The following is a 22243-nucleotide window of genomic DNA, read 5'->3' on the forward strand; positions in this document are numbered from 1 at the left end:
AGCGATTCTCCCCCTCCCCTCCAACTCTCAGCAGCAGGGCTCTGGGCAAATGGAATGACTTGTGAGAGGCCGATTGGTCCTGGAGGGAAGGAAGCCCTAGTCTCCCTGTTTCTGGCTTTGTAGCTCTGTTCATCAACCCCCTGTATAACGAGCCCTTGAGGCGCAGAGTAGCTGCAAATTCTAGAGGAAGGATGCTCTGTAAGTTAAGCCACTGGACTGAGATTTGGGTTCAGTTCCTGGCAGTGCCACAGATTTCTTGTATGACCTTGGGCAAAGCACTCAATCTCCCTGTATCCTCAGTTCCCCGTCTGAGAAACGGGGCTGATAATACTTCCCTGCGTCACCAGGGGTGCTTTCAGGATCAATTCATTAACATTTCAGGTGCTCAGATGTTACAGTGACAGGGCTATTGAAGTGCCTAGTGGGCTGTAGCCCACGAAAGCTTATGCTCAAATAAATTTGTTAGTCTCTAAGGTCCCACAAGTACTCCTGTTCTTTTTTTAAGTTGATATTGACACCCTCTTGCTGATTGCTGGTAGATTTCATGGCCTTGGAAGGCGGCTCCCTGTTGGAGAAGAGATCAGTCATGTGGCGTCTGGGTATTTTCTTCGTTTATTTTCTGTATTTACACGAGATATACCAGTCCTAGAGTGTGTGTGTGTGTGTGTGTGTGTGTGTGTGTGTGTGTGTGTGTGTGTGTGTCACAAATGGTGCACACACCATTCCTCCAATGCTGTGTTGTCTGCAGCAAACTCTTTTTAGCCTCTAGTGAAAATTTTTGGTAACCCCCCTTAGCTGTTCCTTTGCTCCACATGTGTTCCTTAAGGGGATGTTCATGTCATTAAAATAAAATCTGTACCTGTATCATCTTCAGAAATTCCTTGGCCATGTTTTAATAGCAATGTTAGCTTATGAAATCTGAATATGAATTTGAAAGGTCAGATTTAGGTCATGCTGTGTATGCTCTGGTTACTTTTTGCCTCTCTCTGGGGCAATGGAAGCAGTCTGGTGGGTTTCACTTTTGTTTCTGGTCAGTTTCTGGTCAGTTTCACTCTAGGCTCTCCTGCACTAGCCCAGGGCTGCAATGTCTGAGCAGTGCTGCTGGGGAGACGATGGTTTCAAAAACCTGTTTCCATGGCATTGCCAAACGCACATTTCCTGGCAGCATTTCCATCGCGCTCCGCTTTTTCAGGAGCTTGTTCTGACACAAAGTTAAATCTGTGCCATTAATTAAGGTCAGTGGTGAAAGTGCCTCTCGGTCCTTTGCTGTGGCTGTCGGGCTATTCAGGGAAGTGCAGGTGCTGTCCCTGAAATGCTGCTGCGCTGTTGGAGTGCCCTACTGGGACATGCGCTGCACTGTCTGGGGCGCCAGCACAGCTGCGTCTGCTCGGATCCTGGGTCCGACCGACCTTTAACAGAATCAGGAAAATGAAACACGAGGGAACGCGGCCGTGTAAGAAATCTCTGACATCCTGTATTCCCAGGCAGGCTACAATTCTGTCAGGGAAGAGCTTGCCTCCCTTTGGCGGTTAATATCTACCATGTGAGGGATCTGAGCAAACATGAGGGAGGGTGGGGATGGGGGGGCGCATTAAAAAGGCTTGGGAGATAAATCATCCACTGAGGAGACATGAAATGTGATGGAATAACCAGCCAAGCTGAGGGCCACCTGGCATTTTATTGGACGAAGGCATCTCTAGGGCAAGGGAGACTTTGCAAAGCACTGCGTCTAACACTGCGACGTTGCTGTTGGGTGACGTCTCCTGTGCACTCGGAACGGGCAGAACCAGAACTGCTCTGACTCCACCGGGTCGACCGAAAGGGGAAGGGGAGATGTCAGAAATAGTTCCATTAAAGGATCAGAGAGTGCAGAGAACTGAGACAGCAGCTCCGTCTGACGCTTACTGATCCCGGTCTGCAAAGGGGACTCTGAAGGCGGAGGGGGGGGTACAGCTGGGAACTCCAGTCTGGCTGGGGGCAGCGAAGGGGGCAACGGAGAAGGGATCCGCGGTGCTGACCCTGCTGGGGAGGGTGGGAGCGAAGTGGGACGAGTCAGGCACCGCAGAATGCAGCATGGGTGCCAACAGCAGATGGATTCTGATTCTCCTCTCACACTGGCACGAGCCAGCTGTAACTCTGTTGAGTCTATGGGGAATGCTGTTTGTGGGTGTAAAGTCTCACGGGCCCTTCCCGTGCTAGAATCCCTAGTTTGTTAGGCCACAGCCAGAGAAAATGTGAGGACTGCAGGGGGCTACCCAGGGCCGAACTGCCAGTGGGCCCCATGCCTGCTGCTGAGTTTGGGTGCCCAGTTTTACAAGACTTCTATATGCAAACAGCTGGGAGTGGCATGAAAACACAGGGGCCTGGGCAGAAAACGTGGCCCACAATGGAGACGCCCTAGAGACCCTTCAAAAGACCGAGGGAAGTGGCCAAGCCAAAAGACCTTGTTGAGCTCTAAGGTCTCCACTAACCTCCGATAAACCTGCCCCCCTCTTCCTCCCTCTGGCTGTGCTTCCATCTCATGATGCAGGCAGAGGGGCTACGGAGGGTCCAGGGGGCGTGGGCCTGTCTCCCCTCCCGTCTTTTTGGGGTAGCAAAGCTGCCCTTTGGCTTCAGAACATTATTGCTCGGAAGCACTTGCCCTCCCACGTACGCTCAGCAGGTCCCAGGCTTCCCAACGAGCCGGAACTCGCCCAATCCACGGACTCAAAGGAGGGCAGACGAAAAGAAACCCTAGTGCCTTTCCGTGTCCCGTCCTCTCCCCACCCTGCCAGGGGGCTCGGGAGGGATGGAGCAGAGGCGGGAATAGGGTTGATCTGAGTCCTTACAGCTGCTTGATTAGAAATGACACTGCTTGAAAAGACACAGAGGCTGAAACAAAATAAACAGTCCTGGTAATGTAATAGTTGTAACCTTTAAAACTCAATTAACCAAGGGGAGTGTTTGTGTGTGTGTGGGGGGGGGTGAAGTGGAGGGGAAATGCCTCGATCGCTGAAATAGGACTGAGTGCGAGGGGACGAGCAAGCTTGCTGCCTTCATCCCGTGGCTCGCTCTGCTATCTGGGCTTGTTTGGGGCCAGAGTTTGATGCCGGTGCTGCGGGGTTTCTCCTGGAAGGACCCTGCTGCAGTGGTTTGAAGAGCCCATTTCTTGCCCTTTCTCACTCTCAAGTTTCTTCCTTTTCTGACAGGAGGAATCATCTGAGAAGTCAAGGGCCAAATTTGCCACTGCAATCGCCCGAGCTGGGTCTGCAGAAAATGTCCCTGCCGCTGTTGTGAGCACATGCCTGGCATTTGTTTGTGCAAATGGGAATTTGCTCAGGCAAACCAGGTAACTGTGAATAAGTCCCAATGTTTCATGTGGAGTGTCCCAGGCTGCATGCACAGCTGTGAGGCTGGCAAGCACAGATGGGTGCAGGAGCATATTTTATGGGGCATCTTAGTCCCTGGGTTTGAACATCTCAGCCCAAGAGTGGGCTTTGCACCCTTTTCTCAAGGGCAGTTTAAATGTCTGGCTCTGAAATGGGTCTGGCTAAAACAACATCTGGAAATGAAACAACATCCACCAAAACAGCCCCCAGAATCGGTACGTCGAGCTGGGGTGGGATTCCAGTTACCGGCCACTCTCCTCAAGACAGCTGATGTAGCGGCATCCCTGGTGCCCGCTGGGAGCTTCACTTGCCATTGGAACTATTGTGGGGATTCAAACGGAGATTTTCAAAGCCACCTCTGGGATTACTATACCAGTTTCCCATTTGCTCTAATGGGAATTAGGCGTCCAGTTCTCTTAGCAGCTTTGGAAAACAACCAGTCTAACAGGATCGGAGGGTCAGATGCCAGTTTAGCAAGAGACCACGTTTTCCTTATACCCACTTCATTCTTGGGATGGGATCTGCCTTCCTTGGAGTAAGATGGGATCTACTCATTCAATACGAGGCGTCTTTTTGCTGCTTCCTTGCTCAGACTGTAACTTTGAGCTTGGACCCAGATTAGTCTGAAAGGAGCGGGGGACTCAGCGACCATTCAGCTATCACCCACTTTTCCAGTCGACCTGTCGGAGACATGGAGCCTCCTACGGAGGGATGGAGAGTAAGGGAATAAGCAGGGCTTGTACTGCTGCTGGAGGCAACGCTGATCATAGTAAAACAGGACAACCGGGACAGTGGGTAATTCACCCAAAGACGAGCAAGAGGGTTATTGATGGTTACTATCAAATCCTTTATGTGGCGTTCAAACATACTACGTGCATTAGAATCCAGAGGCAAACCACCTCTCCCCTCGCATGGCAGCTCTTTAAACACCGTCAGCCCTTCGAATAAATCGGAATGTTACACCATGCTCTGGACTGCTCCCAAACCTTTTTTTTAATAACTTGTTAAACTGCTTATTGTATAATCAAAACCTGGATCTAAAAAGCCCAGCCCAGATACATGTACAAACTGTGCACTGCAACGGGCTGGCTGGAATGTCAGACCACTTGTCACCGGGGTGATTCAGCGGTCAGACTGAGATGGGGGACAGGGCTCGGGTGCTATTAATATGAGAAATTGATCTGAGAATGTCTGCATGTGAACTCAAGGAATTCTGCTTGCCCAGAGTGAGAGGGCATGGGGTGGATTCATCATCCATGCGGTGGGCTGGCGTCATGCTCAAGAGCAGCACAGTTTTCTGGGTTTAACGCGCCGTGTGCAGGACCAATTCCCAACTAAATCATCCCAGCCAGGGCTTTGTCAAGCCTGACCTTAAAAACCTCTAAGGAAGGAGATTCCACCACTTCCCTAGGGAACCCATTCCAGTGCTTCACCACCCTCCTAGTGACATAGTGTTTCCTAATATCCAGATGCTCACAGGGCTATCTCACCAGCCGGCTTTCTCCTCGTCAGCCAGCTTCTGCAGACAAGCGCCTGCCTTCAGGAGCCGGGTGGCCATGTGGCGGTTCAGAAGCAGGGGAAAACAAGGAAGGAAAAGAGTGGAGTGTTTCCTAGAAACATGCTAAAACCAATGAAAACCAGACCCCACTGCAATAACTCTGCATGCTCCGCACTATTCCCAGCTGCCGCTCGGAAGGTCCCACTGGCCCTGGGTGCAGCAGGCTCCCTTTGTGGTCTAGAGACGATTTCCCTGAAGATGATACAACATAGAAAAGAATCACACTGGTCTGGAACAAAAGCCCAATACTTGTAATTCACACCAATGGGACAGTTTAGTTTTTAGATTTTTTTTGCTGATTGTTCTTTCTTCTCCTCCTCCTTGGAGGCCCAAGAGTCCAGGCCCAGAGTCATCTCTCCGCTTAGCTCCAGGTCTGCCTCCTTTCCCTTCCTCTGGAGCCCCAGGCATTGGGTTACAAGAGCCTGCTCCTGCTAGGATGTGTCCCTGTTCCTTTGCCATCTGTGGCTGGTCTAATGGTCCTACCAGTTCCATGATGGATGGTTGCCTGCCAGTTCGGAGGCCTGGAGCCTGGCTTGCCCTCTGCCCCACCACGCTCTGGGGCGCTAGAAGTCTGAAGGTCTTATCATCATGCGTGTGCCTTTTAGAGAGTAGCTGGGCCCCTGGAAATAGTACCACCTGATCCCGTTGAGCTTCCGGACATTGTGCTTGGCGGGATAATAGATGCCGTTCAGGTTCGACAGACCACAGGCGTCAAACCACCAACCTGAGTGGGGGACATAGAGGGGAAAGGTTAGAGAACTCGCCAGACCGAGTCTGGCCTTCGGACAGAGCGTGAAACTTCTGGGCTCTGAGTTCAGATTGGTTCTAGCCAAAGGCTTGTTCTTGAGCGCGTGCCTGGTCGTCATTTCCCCGGTAGGCCTAGCCGTGAGGCATGAACAGTGTAAAACCAAATGCACAGGCTTCCACCTGGTTAGAAATACACAGCCCTGGGGACTTTTCAAATTCAATTGGAACTGGGTGATTTTAGGAAAAAAATGTTTCTTGATATTGGACAGAGAGTTTTTCAAAAATCAAACCATAAGAAAGTGGAAAAAAAGAAACCCAGCCCTGAGTTCTCCTGCCTGCAGCCAAGCCAGCTTTGCCGTTCCTCGGGCCGGCTGATCGGCAACTCGACCCTGCTCCCTCTGGCGTCAGTGGGGCAGGGTGAAGCCCTGTGTGAATTACAGCTGTGCTGAGAGGCCGTGGCTAAGATCACAACACCCTGGACGTAGGTGCTGTACACACACGGACAGGAGCAATGCAAATACGAGAACCCCAGGTATCAGGAGCTACTGTGCAAAAAGAAAGTCTAAGGCACTGGAAGGACAGGGTTGTCCCTGACAGTATCCTACCACTGGCAGAGTGTGGTAACCTCGTCCTGTGGATACCAACCCCTGGGGTATCCCGGACCATGTTCCAGCCGTTAAAGGGTGTAGTAATCGGCACATTTTTCCTGGCCCGGGAAGGTTATGCCTCATGGCTGTGATTATGCGTGTTCTTGCATCATAAGGGCAATGGCCTTCAGAGAACCGCCTGGCATCCGGACAGTACGCTCCTGGTGGGATTATTCTGGCTTTGAGATTGTCCAGACATGGGTTCTTCTTGTGCTGTCGCTGTGCCAGGGCAAGTCTGGTTGGAGCGGGAGGTCCTGGTTCTGGCCCATCTCCATCGTCTACAGAGAATTCAGTGCCCGCACGAGAGAGCAGCAGGAGACAAAGGGCCAGATCCGCCGCTGCTGTAAGTCTAATGCAGCCAGTGGGGCTCCGCTGATTTACACCAGCTCAGGATCTGGCCCATGGGGAACATTCTGACACGTGTGGATTTTCCGTGCCCCCGCGTCCCGCCTGGTGAGGATCCCAGGCTCTGCCATTGGACGGGCACGTACGTATCCATCCAAACGAATTCCTGGGGCTCATTTCAAGGGCCCCAGCTCTGCTCATGTCTTTAGTAACAGCCCCAGACAAACTAACCCGGATCCGGGCAATCGAACCCCTGGCTGAAACAATCGGAGCTAATTCCCTGATCCAGGATCCCCTCCCTGTCCCAGCACCGATGGCTGCCTTGAGCCCGGCACTCATTTGCTTGAAGAGTTGCCAGTTGGCCAGAAGCATCGGGCCTCTCTCTCTCTCTCTCCCCATTCCTAGTCCCAGTGTCGCCCTGGCATGTGTCTGATACACAGATCTGCTGGCCCAAGGCCACAGGGATTTGCCGCTGCAACGTGGGGGAGATCTGGTTGTACGGAGGGGGGGACCAGGTGGGACAGAAGGATGCAGATGAAGTTCCCAGCCCTTCTCAGACAGAGCCCTGGTGATCTGCAGCAAATGAACTTTCTTCAGGCTGTTTGGCTATTCCTCTCCCCCTGTCGTGTCATGCCCTCCTTGCTCGCCACCCTTCTGTCCCGGTCTCTCCCCATTCTGATCTTTCCCCCCTTATTTCTCTCCCCTCTGCTTCCTTGCCATTTCTGCTCCTGAAAGCAATCTTGGGACAGGGCTGCCCTGGCACCTGGGGGGACGGCAGCATTTTGGAGGCTAGTTGGGTGACAGGGAGTTTGTGGGTGTCTCTCTCCAAATGCGGGTGACTTGGCAGCCCTGCATAAAGCCAGGTGGGGAATGCTAACAACTACAGCCTTCGACTGCCTGCAGAAAGCACAAGCCCAAAGCTAGGGCTCCGCTGCTGGGAGGGGAGAGAGACAGACACTAGTCACGTCTCTTAAGGCACCTCTGGAGGGTTCTCAGATACTATGGGGATGGCCCAGCGTAAGAACCTGACTAGAACAGAGCGTGACAACAATTCGACCCTTGGCTGCAGCAGGCGATCAGACTCTTGGGCTCTGTGCATGTCTAGGAAAATTGGGTGAAGAGTGACGAGGGAGAGCTCTCGCTCCGACGTCCGTCTGTCTGTCTACATCCCTCCCTCCCTCCCTCATCACTACGGTGTATTTCTGAGACACTGAACGAAGAGATTCAATAAGAATGGAGCATTCCCAAGAACCCAGCCTCAGTTGCTCCACACACTCTGCCCCCACCAGTCCGCCACAGTACACAGGGCACGTGGGGAAGGCTGGTCCCAGCCCCCCCTGCACCCAGGGCCCGCTCACCTCCCGACAGCATCTGGGCGCACTTGCAGAGGCAGTTGTCGTTATCCGAGTCGCGGGTGCTGAAGTTGGTTCCCTGGAGGACCAGGCCGCTCTGCTGCCCAGCGGTGCCGCTGTAGCCCTTCAGGGAGATCCTGGAGGACCAAAGCAGAGAGAGGGCGAGACAGGAGGCAGAACGAGGAGAGGAGGCGGAAGAGGAGAAAACGAGGCAGAGGACGAGAATTACTTTTCAAACTCCTGTCAACGTTTCCTGGGATTTATTTAAGAAAACGGTCCCCTGTGTCCTTGCAAATAAAAACAAGCAGAGGCAGATACGGCAGCAATCCCACCCCAGAGTTTATCAGCAGTGCGGAGCGGTCCAAATGTTCGAAACCCCCGCAGGCTCCAGCCGGCCGCCAGATCGGGAGGTGCTGTCAGAGCTCACAAGCTAAGTGGGGGCGGGCTGGCTGGAACTTATGGCAAGGGTGCTGTCTGCAGCAGCGCTGAGGACTTGGTACCCAGCATTGTGCCTCTGGAGGGGCTGGCACAGAGAGGGCCTCCCCACTTGTGGTCCTTCTGTCCTATACAGAGTCCCATGAGTTCGTCAGGGCTCAGTCCCACAAGGTATCACGTGCTCTGGTCCCAGGCCAGCCAAACACTGAAGCACAGGAGAGGCTCCAACGGGACCAGGCGCTTTTTGAAGTGAAGCGTGTATTTTAGTGTCTTGCTGGGGCAGGGCCAGAGAGCCGAGCGCCTGGCAGGACTGAGGCCTGAAGATACTGTGATACTTTTAATGGTGCTTTTAATACTGGTCTCCTGGCCGAGTTTCAGCCTAGATTGTTGTGCTCTGCCTTGTGACTCCCTGCTCCGGCAGCTTCAGCTGGCTAGTTTGTACCTGTGATGCTAATGAACCACTGGAGCACTTGACCTAAGGCGGGGAGAGGGGGATTCTCTGTCCCTGGCAGATTGGATGTTTTCGGCAAGCTCTGCTCTGGGAGCGATTGTGGGGACATTGCCTGGCCCGTGCTATGCAGGAGGGCAGAGGAGATGCTCACGGCGTCCCCTTCTGGCCTTGGAATTTAGGAATCGTCGTCTTCACTCCCGGTCCTAACCTGCTGCGCAGGGTTTCAGGGGGTGGGGTTTGATGGTGGGCAAAGCAATTCCTCTGCATCCTACATCGCTCAGCTGCCTTGCCACTTGCCTTTGACCCCCTCTGGTGACAGGCGTTCTAGAATCACAAAGTACTGCTGTTCTAATAGGCAAGCTCAGGCGATTATTCTCTGCTGCTGATGTTTGCAGAAGTGGAGACAGCGTCAGTCACAAAGGAAGAGAGCTGATGGGCACATACAATCCCCCCGAGCTGCCCCCCACCCCCGTTTGTATCTTTAGTCGATTGTGTTTGGAATGTGCCTGCGCTGTGATCCAGGTACCCCGATGGACCCATCCATGACCAGAGCTGCATAGCCTGGGGCAACCCCTATCCCTCATTGCAGCTGGATATTATTGGGACAATTAAAGGCTTAGCCACCTGACTAGGAGTTACGCTAGGTAGGGTCACATTTTGAGGGAGGTTAGGACCCAGTCAGGGCTCAGCTCTGAAGCAGGGATCCCCAGAAACAAACCACAGACCCGGAGGCCCTCTTCAGCCGGGGCTGGGCTAGCTGGATTTGCGTCTCATCTTCACACTTACTAAAACTTTACTGTTCTGCTGGGGCCATTTTCATAATAGGGGGTTTGGAGAGAGGCAGCCAGGGGCTTGTCCTCAGTTTCCCCTAGACAGGGAGGGAAGTATGAGACTCCCAGAGTTGGTCAGCTCCCCACCAGGCCCGTCAAAGTGCACCTGCTCTCTTTCTCATTTTGCTTTTCCCACAACACTTCAGTGAAAACCCACAAAGCCTCAGCACTGTGTTGATTTATAAGCTGAGCTTTAAAGGTTGCCATTGTTTCATGACTTGATAATGGCTCTGGAGCAGCACGTCAGTTGTATTTCAGAGCACGTGGTGGAGCTTGCTTTCTTGCTGTCGTTAGATTTTCTCGCAGTGAGGCTTTTATTTTCGCACACACATTTGTTCTCTGTTGCAAGCGCAGTTACAACAATTGTGTGCACAAAACTGGCAGCTGCTTATGCAAACAGTCGCTTATTGCTTGATCCTGTGAGGTGCTCCGAGCACTTTGACGTCCGTTGAAGGCCATGGGAGTTTCAGGTACTCAGCACCTTGCAGGATTGAACTCTAAGACGCAGCTGTGCAAGTAGTGACCACAATTACACCTGGAAAAATACATGTGCAACTAACTGCACACCCAGCTCAGGCCTCGGTGTAGGCAAATGTGGCTTTTTGCAAAAAAGCAAGAAAAAGAATTTTTTTCCTAATGCAATTTTATGCATTTTTTTTCCTTCAAGAAAATTTATTTTGGTTTTCAAAAGGAGAAAAAATGACAACGTAGCAACATTTCTGACCACAAAGTTCACACAGAAAAATCACTGCAAAATTGCCACAAATTGGCAAAATAACAGTGAATGCACAAAATTTCATTCTGCAGCCACTTCGATTCAGAGGCTGCGGAGATGAACAGCTTGGTAAAGCGGGTGGAATGCAAAACCCTAGAAACATCACTCCCAATGTACTGATTCCTTGCCCAGCTGCGCTCTCTAGCCCAGCCTCTTCCACAAACGTTGGGGGACCACCAGCTGGTGCTGTGATTTCGGCTTGAGTAGGATTCACATCGATCCCAGGATGGCACTGGGGGAGTTTCCTTGTCTAAGTGGGGTTTGAAGAAAGACCCAAGGGAACGTTTCATTGGTCAAGGTCCATATCCCACCTGTAAAGATGACGCTCACTGCCCAGCTGGAACGTCTCATAATGGGCGTAGGCCTGGTTTCCTTCCCAGTCCAGGAGCTCCACTCTCAGCGAGTAGGAAGCCTGGCTTGTCAGGAGATGCACAGCTTCGTTCCCCAGCCAGTACTCCCCGGCAGGGTCTCCAAAGCCCTGGGGAAGAGGAGAGCCAACAGTGGGGAGGATTTAGACTGTCCCCCTGGGCTGTGCAATGTCCGTTGTGGTCAGCAAAGGGAGGAGGCAAAACTCCATCAGCTTTAGAAATACCGGAGCAAATTCTGCCCTCACTTACAGCCCTGCATCCCCAGTGAAGTCACAGGGCTGCATGGGAGTAATTGGCCTGTTTATCGACCCCTGCTAATCCAGGATGGAGCTGGGAGAAATGTTTCAAATTTCAACGTTTTGATGAAATTTCTGAATTCAGGGGGGAAATGTTGACATGTTTGCAAAATTCCCCTCTGTCATCCTGTCTAGAGCTGGAGTCTTCTCTCTCCTTTTACCCTGGCAGCCAGCTCTTTCCATTCACCTCTGCCCACCAGCTCTTCTCTGCCTGGCCCTGGGACTCCGATCTCCAAACCCGCCCCACAGAGGTCTGTGGTCCTTTCCTGCTATAGCTCTCTGGACTCTAGATGGCAGAGCCGCGAGACCTGACGTGGGTCATGGAGCTTGTCCCCCTGCAAGCTGCAGAACGCTGCCCTGCAACATCCGTCTCAACTACTGTCTTGTGTCCTCTCTTTGTGCATGTGCTCAGTGGTGAGGCCGCCTTCCCGGGAGTTTATTGCATTGCCTAATTGGTTACACGGTTAGGTTTTCTTCCCACTGGGTCTGTTCTTGCCTAAACGGAAGGGAGCTCTTTAGTTCCACCCAGTGCATGCCTGACGTCCAAGTGTCCCGTCACTGCACGACCCCCCCTCCCTCGCCCCCGGGGTTGTCAGTGGGTCAGTGATTGAACAAGCTGGGGAGTGGGGGGGGGGGCAGGATGAGGTCAGACCTGTTTGTATTCTTTCCACTTCCTCTGGAAATTCACGCTGCCATTGGCTCGGCGCTGTATCACCGTCCACCCGCCTCTGTCTGTCTCCATATCACAGAACACCTGCAGAGGACGCAAACCGCCAGTGCTGCAGGGAAGGGAGCCTGGGTGGAGCAGCACAGACGGGTTGTACTGTGCAGGGAGGGAGTCAGGCCAACACAGGTCTTGTGGCTACGGCATGGTGGGGCCACGTTCCCGTTGACAGGGGGTTTTGCGAGTCAGGACTGAGATGCATTGAGCAGACTTTGCGAGGACCAAGAAGTGGCCTTGCTTTGGAGAGCCCCAGTACTGACACACGAGGGCTGGCGTGGGAGAGGACTGAGGAGCAATGGCATGGTGGCAGGTAGGGAAGCTTGGCAGACTTGCCTTTGACAGGGCCCATCTCGCTCGTTCTTGGGCGCTCAGGTCCATTTCAGTGCAAGGCCTGAGCCTGTCAGTCACTCACCTTCCTGGGTTCCGTCATGTTGGCGACGTGGAGGGTGTAAACCCCACTGGCGTTAAACCCGGCTTGGCGGGTCTGAGCACAGTCCTGGGACACCTGCTCTTCCTTCGCGAGGGGAGCTGGCAAGGCAAACAAAAGCAGCAGCGAGTGAGCCGCAAGCGTCTGTGATGGGTTTTGATCTCCTGGGCTTAGGGTAAGGAACAGAGCAAGAGGGATTCTCTGTCTGTTTCATGCCCTGAGCACAAGCCCGGGAGCCAGGAACACCCCAGATGGTTCTTTTATTTGTATGTTAATCATTTGTCATCACTATTCTCTATTAATCGCCCCTTCAAAGCCTCCAGGGCCCCTCACAGTTACAACCCAAACCTTCTTAGTCACCAAACAGCTGCTACAAGAGTAAAAACACCTTTAAAAGGAGCCAAGATCCGATACAGGGGAAGGACAGGGGTTAGGAGGGTGTCTGTATAATACACAAGGAGCCGATGGCTTCATCCCCCACAGCATTGTACCCTGTGGGCCATTTGCACTCGGGGAAAGATGCTTCCAAATCCGACTGGTGGCATTTGACATTCCACGTCACCTCTGTGTGCGTGACAGCGCAGGGGGCAATGGGGAATCTGGCCTCAGCCAGGTGCAGACTAAAAACCAGCTTCAGGAAGAACCATTCAAAGGTGCTGTCTACATGCAGGGAGGTCGAAGGTCAAGAGAATGAACCTCTGCCCTGGGTTCCATTGCATCTAAGGTGCTATCCCCTGCTGCCCTACGATGCATCAGTGGGGTCTGGCTGGGTGGCATCTGAGCTACAAGCAGATGCTGCCTTCCTAGCGTCCGTCTCCGTGCTTGCAGCAGGCAGACTCCGAGCTGCGTTCCTCTGCCGCGCTGACTCCCCGGCCAAGACAAGGGCTGGAGTCAGACTCGGTTCACTTAGAGCGTTAGGAGCCAACGATCCCTCCCGGGGGAGCCAAGATAACGTGAAGTTATTTCTTTTGTAAAGACTGGAAAATAGAAAGTGTCGTTTGATTGCCTGGCTCCATCTCAGGAAAAGCCAGCGTGCTTCAAAAATAAATAGGATGAAATCTTAACAGCCCTTTCCCCATAAAACCATCTTATGGCATTAGCGTCTTGGCTGCGACGCTGTCAAAACACTGAAGCCCATTGGTGTAATTTTTACTGCCTCGCTGCAAAGGGGGCAGGAGCTACAAGCGTCGATCCTGCAAGCTGCAGAGTGCTCTTGCCGAGGGCAACGGGTGCTGAGTGTAGGCAGGATCTCCCCAGGGTGCTGAGCATCGTGCAGGAACAGGCTCTTGGAGACCAGATAAAAGAAGCATGAAAGCAAGTGTGTTAGAAGGAACGTTCATGGCCTTAAAGTGCGCATGCTTCCTTGAATGCCCCTTTGCACTGCCAGAGGGACTGGAGGGACAGGAGCCCTAGTGTAAGTGAGAATTGGGCCCCCTGTAGCACTGTGGATTTGCTCTGGGTGGTTGGTTGTTGCTCTTTTCTCCTTGGGTTAGATGTTTGTGGGTCTAATTGATTCTCTTTCTTTCTTTCGTGGTCTCTTTGTACATCTGGGTGAGCACAATGTCTGTGCCACCTCGGGGTCACAGATCCCCAGACTAAGCTTGAGGATTTAACGTGGGTGCGGAAAGGGACTACACAGAACAACGTGGATTAGTGCAAAAACTTTTTGCTGTTGGAATCTTGGGCACTGGATTGCTCTGTGCCACTTGTGGACATATTTAAAGCAAACCCTGATGGTTCAGAGCAGTTTTCTGTCTGTCTGTCTGATCGATCGATCGATCGATTGATTGATTGACATCTATGGCACTTCTAATGTAACCCTACAGTAATTATTAGAGAGGGCCCCTAACTCCACAGAAGTTGGGATCTAGATTCAGGTTTAAATCTGAGCATCTCAGCTTGCTTGCCCTGCTGTCATGGGATGAGCCAAAACCTTGGTCCCCGGCTTTTCCATCAGCCGCTGCCTGGGGTGCATTGTTCTGAGACCAGGCGGAAGGTGGTGCTGGACAGACAGAATGTCGAGCAAGGCAGGGGCAGGGGTAGCAGAGAGAGGACATTTTCCAGGTTTCTAACCCAGCTTCTCTGAACACCTACAGTCACTAAGCAGTTTGAATTGAGAGGTCTAGCCATCAGTTCTACTGGCACTCCTGGCACTGCTGTGGGGAAGCTCTCACTGCTGCATGAACGGGGCGCTGGTCAGAGGAACATCACAGGGCGAGGTCCCAGCTAACACAGGACGCTAGTGTGGGGAAGTTTGCACTCCGTGTTATAGCTCCTACTGACCGGGAACGGGGCCGGTATCAGCGGGGAGTTCCAAGGAGCGTTAGTTGCCCACAGACTCCGGGACGTGCTCTCTTCTCCAGTCAGTGACACCCTGGCTGAAGGCCAGGAGGTCTATGCAGCTCTGGCAAGCCCAGGGCACTCCTGTGGGATGAGCTCACCTTTGCCCTGCGAGACCAGCTGGACCAGGCTCTGGACTGACTCGAGGAGCTGCAGCTGCTGCCGCTGGAGCAGGCTGGTGTTGCTGTTGGCAGCGTGGAGGGACTTCTCCAGGTCCTCAATCGTGTGGCTCTGGTGGCTCACTAGGCGCTGCAGCTTCTCCTTCTCTGTGCGGATCCCGTCCAGCTCTGTCTGGTGCTTGGTCTCCATCTCCAGCACCCGCGCCGCTAGGACACTGCAAAGGGACAGGCCAAGAGAGGAAGGGTGAGGTGCTTGCCTGGGGGACCGCACGAGCCACACAACACCAAGGTTAATAGTCAGACAGCTGCTAGGGCCTGAGACAAAGCCCACTGACATTCATTGGAGGCTTTCATTGACTTCAAATGGTTTTGGCTCAAGCTGTTACTGAGGTTCTCTGTGTGGTTTGTGGGGCCCCCCAGAGGCTATGATGGTCTTTCATGAGCATGACCATGGGGGGCTGCTTTATCATGGGAGCTGGAGACAGTTCTTCATCCCACTAAACCATTCCCGATCTCCCGCTTAACTCAGCCAAGTGCCTCCCTCTTCCTAGATACAAATCTTTCCACTGTAAACCAGCTGAGAGAGGCTATTCAACTGAGCTTGTGCTACTAAAGAGAACTCCCGATCTCCATGGGTTGGGTGGACATGGAAATAGCTGCTGAACTTTCTGCTAGCCAAGGCAAAAGCTCCAGTGTTGCATTTGTAAAATAGTGCATCCAGGAGTTAGTGCTCTGGCTTCCCAAAAATATGTTGTCTATGCAAATAGATATGTGCACCCTCAAAATGTGGTAGATGAGTGTCCAGCTAGCTAATATGCCTGGCTAAAGGTCCACTTGTGTGTGCATTTTTTGCTGGTCATGTCAAAAAATGTGTCTCTAATCCTTGTTCATTAGCCTGTGCAGAGAACGATCAGATATCATCCGATCTCGCATCATGTTACCTGACCTGAGCCGGCGTTGGAAAGGCACAAAGCGGCTGCAGGAAGTGAGCAGCCTTGAGAATGCCATCGAGTGAAAGGGCTTGTTGACGTCATTAGGCCTATGTGAACCAGAGTTCTTCCATGTTTAAACTCTGTCCTTCCATGTTTAACTCTAATTGACCTCAAAAGCCAAGGACAGAAATTGGAATGTGTAAACAGCCAGTTATCAGTTACGACCTTGCTCATACCAGGTACCAAGTGATAATGATGAGGTTTGCATGTTTCTAGCTGGAGAAGGGGTAATAAACTAAGGGTAAACAGGACCAAATAACTGTTTAGAGGAGTGTTACTAACAAGCTAGATTTATAGCCCTAGAATGATTTAATTGCTTAAATGTATAAACATGCCTTCGGTAGAGAGGGGAGGGGGAGTAGAGGAAGAGATAGAGGGGGGGTGGTAGAGAGGGGTGGATGGTAGAGAGGGGGAGAGGGTGGGGGCTTAGTTGTAAAATGTATAAGAAGAGAGAAACTGTTTTTGCTGGTGTGCTTGATTTGAGACTTGCCTGTCTCCTTGCACCACTTTGGGATCTCAAATAAACTTTGATTGTTTCTCCACCCCGGTATGTTTATTGGCGCGAAGCACACCGGGCAACGAACCCCGCTGTTGCTGTCCTCGGGCCTCTGTGCCGGCAACAGGCTGATATTTGGCATGGGAGTTGCTGTTGTAGCCCCAAATCATGGTCTTATTCCCAGGGCTCCCGCCCAGAAATCTCTGCCTCCTGCTTTGCCCATGGAAATGTACCACCGAGGAGTAGTGAACGGACTAGCTCACCTGGATTAATCAGTCTTGGTGACTCATTTCATTGATCTGGATTCAAACTATTCAGACCAACCTGCCAGAGGTGATGAACAAAGTACAAAAACCTGGCCCGCTAGGTCATTTTCCATAGGCTGTAATTTTCCGCAGGGTTTAAAATGGCCAGCAGTACACCGAGGGAGCTGGCCAGCATTTGGCTTGTTTGATAACATGCGCAGTGGGTGCATTTCAAAAGTTCATTCTGGTTTTAAAGCTATTCCCCATCCCAGTGATATTTGCTGTCTTTAAAGCCGGGAATATGGCTGGAACCCACCCAGGCTGCCTCTGGGAATCTGTAGGGAGCTTCTGCCCTTCTGCCTGGCTTCGCCCCACCCGCTCTGGGATAGCTATTCTGCTGGGGGCAGGTTTTCAAAGGCCCAAAGGGCAGTGGGGCCCGACTCCCATTGGAAGTGCCTGGGAAATGGGTGCCTAATGCTCAGGTAGCTTGCAAATCTCCCCTCTGGTGCTCTTGTTAGTGCCACCGCCCCCACTTCTCACCCTTGTTCATTGATGATTCAGGCTGGGGGGATGATAGGCCCACCTACCCACGGCTCCAGGACAGGGATAAAGTCCTGACAACAGTTGGGCCTTTCTCACACAGAAAGGAGACAGCAGTGAGCCCCAGCTCCATTAGCATGAACCGACCCTCGCTCTGGAGCTCGGTGGTTCTGGCAGGGACTCGGCGGCGGCGGCAGCAGCAGATGAAGATGAGACAGCTCCACCAGCGACTGCAAATGCCGAGCAGCCCCCCTTCAGCAGCAGCCCTGGCGCCGAGCCCACCCTGTGAGACTGTCCGGGAGCGAGCCAAGAGCAAACAATCCAAAGCCGAGAGAAGGGAGCGAGGCACCTAACACGGGTAACCATTGCGTTTTCCAGCCCACCGTGTGCATCAGCTGGGCGGTCAGAGCCCCGGGGAAGCAAAGAAGCAGTGACATCAAACGGGAGTCAGCACCTGGGAGCATGTGGAGCACACAAAGTGCCATGGTGGGGCGTGACCCTGAGCAGGGGAAGAGAGAGACAAACCAACAGGAACTGCATGAGGTACTGGGACACGGTAGCCGCCTGGGGCAGGTTCCCACATGGTCCTGAAAATAATTGTACCCTGACCGAGGTCACCATAAAAAGTCAGCGTTTATCCCTGGGGCCAGGAGTGCTGCTGCTGATTAAAAGATCCTCCTTCCTCACCGTCCTTTTAAACATCTTAAAGAGACAAGAATCGGGCAAGCGAACCAACGTGACACCTCAGCGGGGCCGAGGCTGAGAACCATACTTGTTCATGTTCTGCAGCTTGTGAATTTCAGTCGTCTGCAGCAGCAGCTGCTTCTCCAGCTTGTTGGTGGACAGGGAATTCTCCAGCAGCTGGATCTCGATTCGTGCGGTTTGGTTCAGAACCTGTCCGAGGAGCAGTTGGGAAGAATAATTAGTGGGATCCCCCTTCTGTCTCCCAAATGCTCCCTCCTTCCCCCCACTTTAACCTGCCCTGATTTTTCAGCAGCGTTACCAGTCACCACTGATGCACTACACCAGCTCCAAGGGAAACCAGTTTAGATGGAGCATCTATTCAAGCCAATAGAATGTCCTACCATGCATATTGGCCACATTGGAGGAGAGCGTATCCTGGTCTTTCCAACACAACGGGCCATAGGAGTAATAGGGAGCAGAGACTGATTGGACAAATTATGTGATCCCTGTTGGTCACGCTAGCCTAAAAACTTCGCACTCAAAATCCATGGTCTCTGCTTCTTTTACATGGACCACATCAACTCCATGAGTGGGACTGTCAGAACCCTGTGGGGGGCGTGGGTGTCCCCTTCTCATTAATTTTCATGGGGATTGAGCAGCCAAATCCCTTCAGAAATCTCAGCCCACCCCTAAGGCACGTGAGCCAGGAGTTCTTTGCGACTGATCTGCCCTGTTGGCCATCCGAGTCCTGCACTCTGCAGACGGGAGCCACGCGTCATGGCTTGCACTTCACCCCCACCCTTTATCTAAGCAGCCCAAAGCTCTTTACAAATGTGACTGAACTAAGACGGGGGGAAATAGCATCCCCCTTTTACAGGTAGGGAAACTGAGGCAAGAGGTGACGTGATCTGCCCAAGGACAATCACACAGGGAGTCAGTGGGAGAGCTGGATTAGAACCCAGGCCTCCTGGCTCCCAACCCCGTGTCTCCCTCAGGGCAGCCATGTGTGTATCTATTATGAGCCGTTTCCCAGAATGCTCCTGCTGTACCTGCGCTTCCACAACCGTCAGTTTCCTGCTCTGCTCCGCCGTTTGGTTCAAGAGGTTGGTACCAATCTCCAGCATGGTGGCTGTTTGGTTCTGAGCGACGTTCTGCTGGATCCGGACCATCTCCGACTTCACGTTCATCTGCACGTAGCTCTCCAGCTAGATCGGGGGCATGGGGGGGAAGCAGTCTGTTATTATTACACGGTATCAGAGCTCTCCTTATCCCCAGCCCAGCTTGACACAGACACTCCCTCTCTTCAGTCCATGGCAGCAACGTTTCCCTCCCTCTGGTGAAATCACTCCCAGCCCCGTGAAACACCTTCGACTCCCTGCCATCCAGCTGGTGTTAAGCCAGCCCTGGTGCTACTCGTCAGAATGGTGGCTTGGGGAGGAGAGAACATGGGGCTGTCACAAGCATTTCACCCTGGCATAAACTCGCTTTGCCCTGTGATGTTTATCGGGAGGACAGTGTGTCCTGGCCGCAGCCTGGCCTACTGGCATGAGGAGGTCCCCTTGGAAAAATTAATCTCACCAAGATACTTTGGCTCAGGAATTGTTGGAGACTTGCTGTGTCCTTAAGATCTCTCTCTCTCCCCCGCTCCCTTTACTACTCTGAGTGATGAAGAAAGGCCCCTTCTCTGTGCTAAGGAGGGAATGTGCACTTGTGATCACAGATCTACCCTCCCCCGTGCTCGCACTCTGCAATAGCCAGGTGACACACTGGAAGTCTCGGCTCTTCCATGACTTTGAAACATTGGTAACGGGTTTCGATGGATGCGGGATCAGACGTGCTGAGGGTCTGGGGCCGTCCTCAGCTTCATCTGGCAGGGTGGGCACTCGGCACGTCTGTAGCTCAGGCCCCCACAACCCAACGTCAGGCATGTGAAACTCACATGGGGCAGCCCCTCCGCAGCACAGCTCCATTGAAATCCATACAGCTTACGCTGATTTACACTAGCTGAGGGCCCAGCCCAGTGCCGACCAGCCTGTGGAAAACTGGAAGCACAAGAGCGATGGCATTCTCCGGGAGATGTCAGATTCCCTGTGCTCGTCCTTGCCCCATCCTGGCCTCGCGTGATGGTGGTGCAGAGTCCTGCCACTACTGCAGCCTCACGCCACGTCAGCCCTGCTTCTTGGAGTGCAAGTTGGGCAATATGGAAACGTGAGTTGAAAACAAAAGTCCACTTATGCAAATGCATCCCCAGGGGTTCTTGGAAAGAAAGCTGGATACATGTTCACGAGGCGTTTAGACCCAGGCCTGGGTAGCCACCTACAGTGATTCCGGGCTCTCCGAAGCGGCTCATATTTGGCCCCCATGTAAATGGTAGGCTTGCTTGGCCATGCTGGGACCCTGAGAGATAAGCTGGAAAACAGGAACCCTAGCGCCACAAAGGCCTGAAGACGGACAATGCTTGCCACATGGATTATGTTTTAACTCTCATGATTGGGGGCGGGGAGGGGCTGACTCACCATATTTGAACATTTGGGGTTGGCAATACGGAGCTACCACTTCACCAACCCTACTGAGGAAGGGCCGCTGTCTCTTTAGGGCTGGGTGGGGATTTCAGCCCTCAAAGCTCCCATGCTGCTCCATCACCATCTCCACACCTGGATTGTTCAACACAGTGAATGTATGGCCTTACCCTACACAGGTCTTGTTTGTTTCATTATTTTATCATTTCAACACGGCCACTGGGAGAAGGGTTTATTTCCAGGCTGTCTAACGATATTTCAGTGGTTCCCCTTCCTCTCCCACCACCAAGTTTTTAAAAAGAAATGCCGCCTGGGTGTGTGTGTGAGAGGGAGAGAAAAAAAAGAGAGAGATCCAATTTTAAAGCATTGCATCCGGCTGCATGGGAATGGGGCTGGCTCACAGCAGGACTGCACTGATCACTCGGGAATAGCATGGACTGGCCTCCCGGCATGCCTCTGCGTGTGTGTGTTAAACGCAATGTCTGCAGGTAGAGGGGGTTCCTGAAGAGAGCTGGAAAAACAGGGGGTCACCCAGCATACAAATAAAAGGCAGGTTTCCCTGGGCACAGATGAGCAGAAGCTCTGGAATTTCACCTCCCCCCCGCTTTTGTTTTTGTCTTTTGCTGACTGTGCCCAGCTCCAACAGGAACAGCTCTCCTGGCTTAGTTCTGCGGTGATGCCCCCGCCGGTGTTCACGTGTGTGGACAGAGAAGCAGCGTGGGCTAGTGGCTCCAGCACTCACATGGGACTCAGATCCCACGGGTCTATCCTGGCTGACCTTGGACAAGTCTCTTCCCCCCGTAGGCAGGTCTACGCAGCCAGCAGTAAGCTGGGCCGACAGGCTCGGGCGACTGCAGTAAAGACGGTGGTGTAGATGTTGCGCTTGGGGCCTGGAGCCCCCCTCCCTCCCCGGGCTTCAGAGCCGTAACATTTACACAGCTGGTTGTAGTGCGGGAGCCCAGTCTGTCGACCCAGGCTCTGAGACTTGCTGCCAGGGACTGCCACTTGCTGTGTAGACGTACTGAATGGGTCCCTGCTGCACCACCCACAGGTTGTCCGTCTCGTGTATGCCGGGTCTGAGCTCTTTGCCGGCGAGGACTTGTCTCTTACTCTGTGTATGCACAGCACCAGGGCTTAAATTCTCACCGAGTATTTCCCGGAGTGTCGGGGCTTCAGCCCGTGGGAGGCGCCAGGACTCAGGCCTTCAACCCCGTGGGAGGCACCAGGGTTTGGGGTTTCAGCCCCGAGGGAGGCGCCGAGGCTCTGGGCTTCTGCCCCACAGGGCACGCTGGAGCTCCGCGGGTTTGAAAATATTTACCGGGGCTCTGCTTCGGACAGCTCCGGCTGAATTTAAGCACCTAGCAGAGTGGGGCCCAGATCTTGGCTGGGGCTGCTAGCCACTCCCGTGATACAAATGCTAACAGCAATAAGAAAGGGGGAGGGTCGGTGAGACGCCAGCCTAAGGGCTCGCTGTGGCTAACCTGGCACCCAAGGGCCTCGATGACCTTTGCTGAAACACGGCGCCTGGTAGACATGTGGAAGAGACGGGCTTACTGAGACATTGGCTTTTGCCCCCACTCTGGGCTCTGCTCCCTGGATCACCACTGTTTAAATTACCAGCAAACCAGGGCTGGACACACACTTTATTTATTTGGGGCGAGGAGGTTGGTATATTTTATTTTTGTCTCCCTGCCAACGGAGCGTGGAATGTTTTGTTTATATTGCTCGTTCTCCTCCACTGACGGTCTGAGAACAAGAGAAGACAATTGTACAGCTGGAGCTCGGAGATGCAGTTCAGACTGTTCCCTCTGCCGTTCACCCTTTCGTTTCCAGTTTGATCTGAAGTGCTGGATTTTGCCTTAAATTACCAAGGAGATTTTGGGGCTTTTTCCAAGGAGATTCTCTGTAGGTGTTTGGAGGTGTGAGGGAGTTACCCAGCTGGGCCACCTTGCACTTATTTACATTTGGAAGAGTGTAAGAAATGG

The 22243-nt window shown here is 52.9% G+C and overlaps 1 protein-coding gene across 1 annotated transcript in view; it reads right to left on the minus strand.

Annotated features, from left to right (window-relative positions):
* Positions 1-5489: 5489 nt before the first annotated feature.
* The window catches only part of ANGPT4 (angiopoietin 4), a 38816-nt gene continuing 22062 nt past the window's right edge, over positions 5490-22243 (minus strand). Inside the window, exons 2-9 of the mRNA XM_065414615.1 lie at positions 18789-18944; positions 17828-17949; positions 14765-14997; positions 12309-12424; positions 11825-11926; positions 10820-10986; positions 8024-8154; positions 5490-5650 (exon numbers count right to left, since the gene is read on the minus strand). Of these exons, the coding sequence (XP_065270687.1) occupies positions 5490-5650; positions 8024-8154; positions 10820-10986; positions 11825-11926; positions 12309-12424; positions 14765-14997; positions 17828-17949; positions 18789-18944 (1188 nt within the window). The remainder of the gene's footprint in view (positions 5651-8023; positions 8155-10819; positions 10987-11824; positions 11927-12308; positions 12425-14764; positions 14998-17827; positions 17950-18788; positions 18945-22243) is intronic.

The sequence above is a fragment of the Emys orbicularis genome, chromosome 12 (genome assembly GCF_028017835.1).
Source record: "Emys orbicularis isolate rEmyOrb1 chromosome 12, rEmyOrb1.hap1, whole genome shotgun sequence".
NCBI classification, from domain to species: Eukaryota; Metazoa; Chordata; order Testudines; family Emydidae; genus Emys; species Emys orbicularis.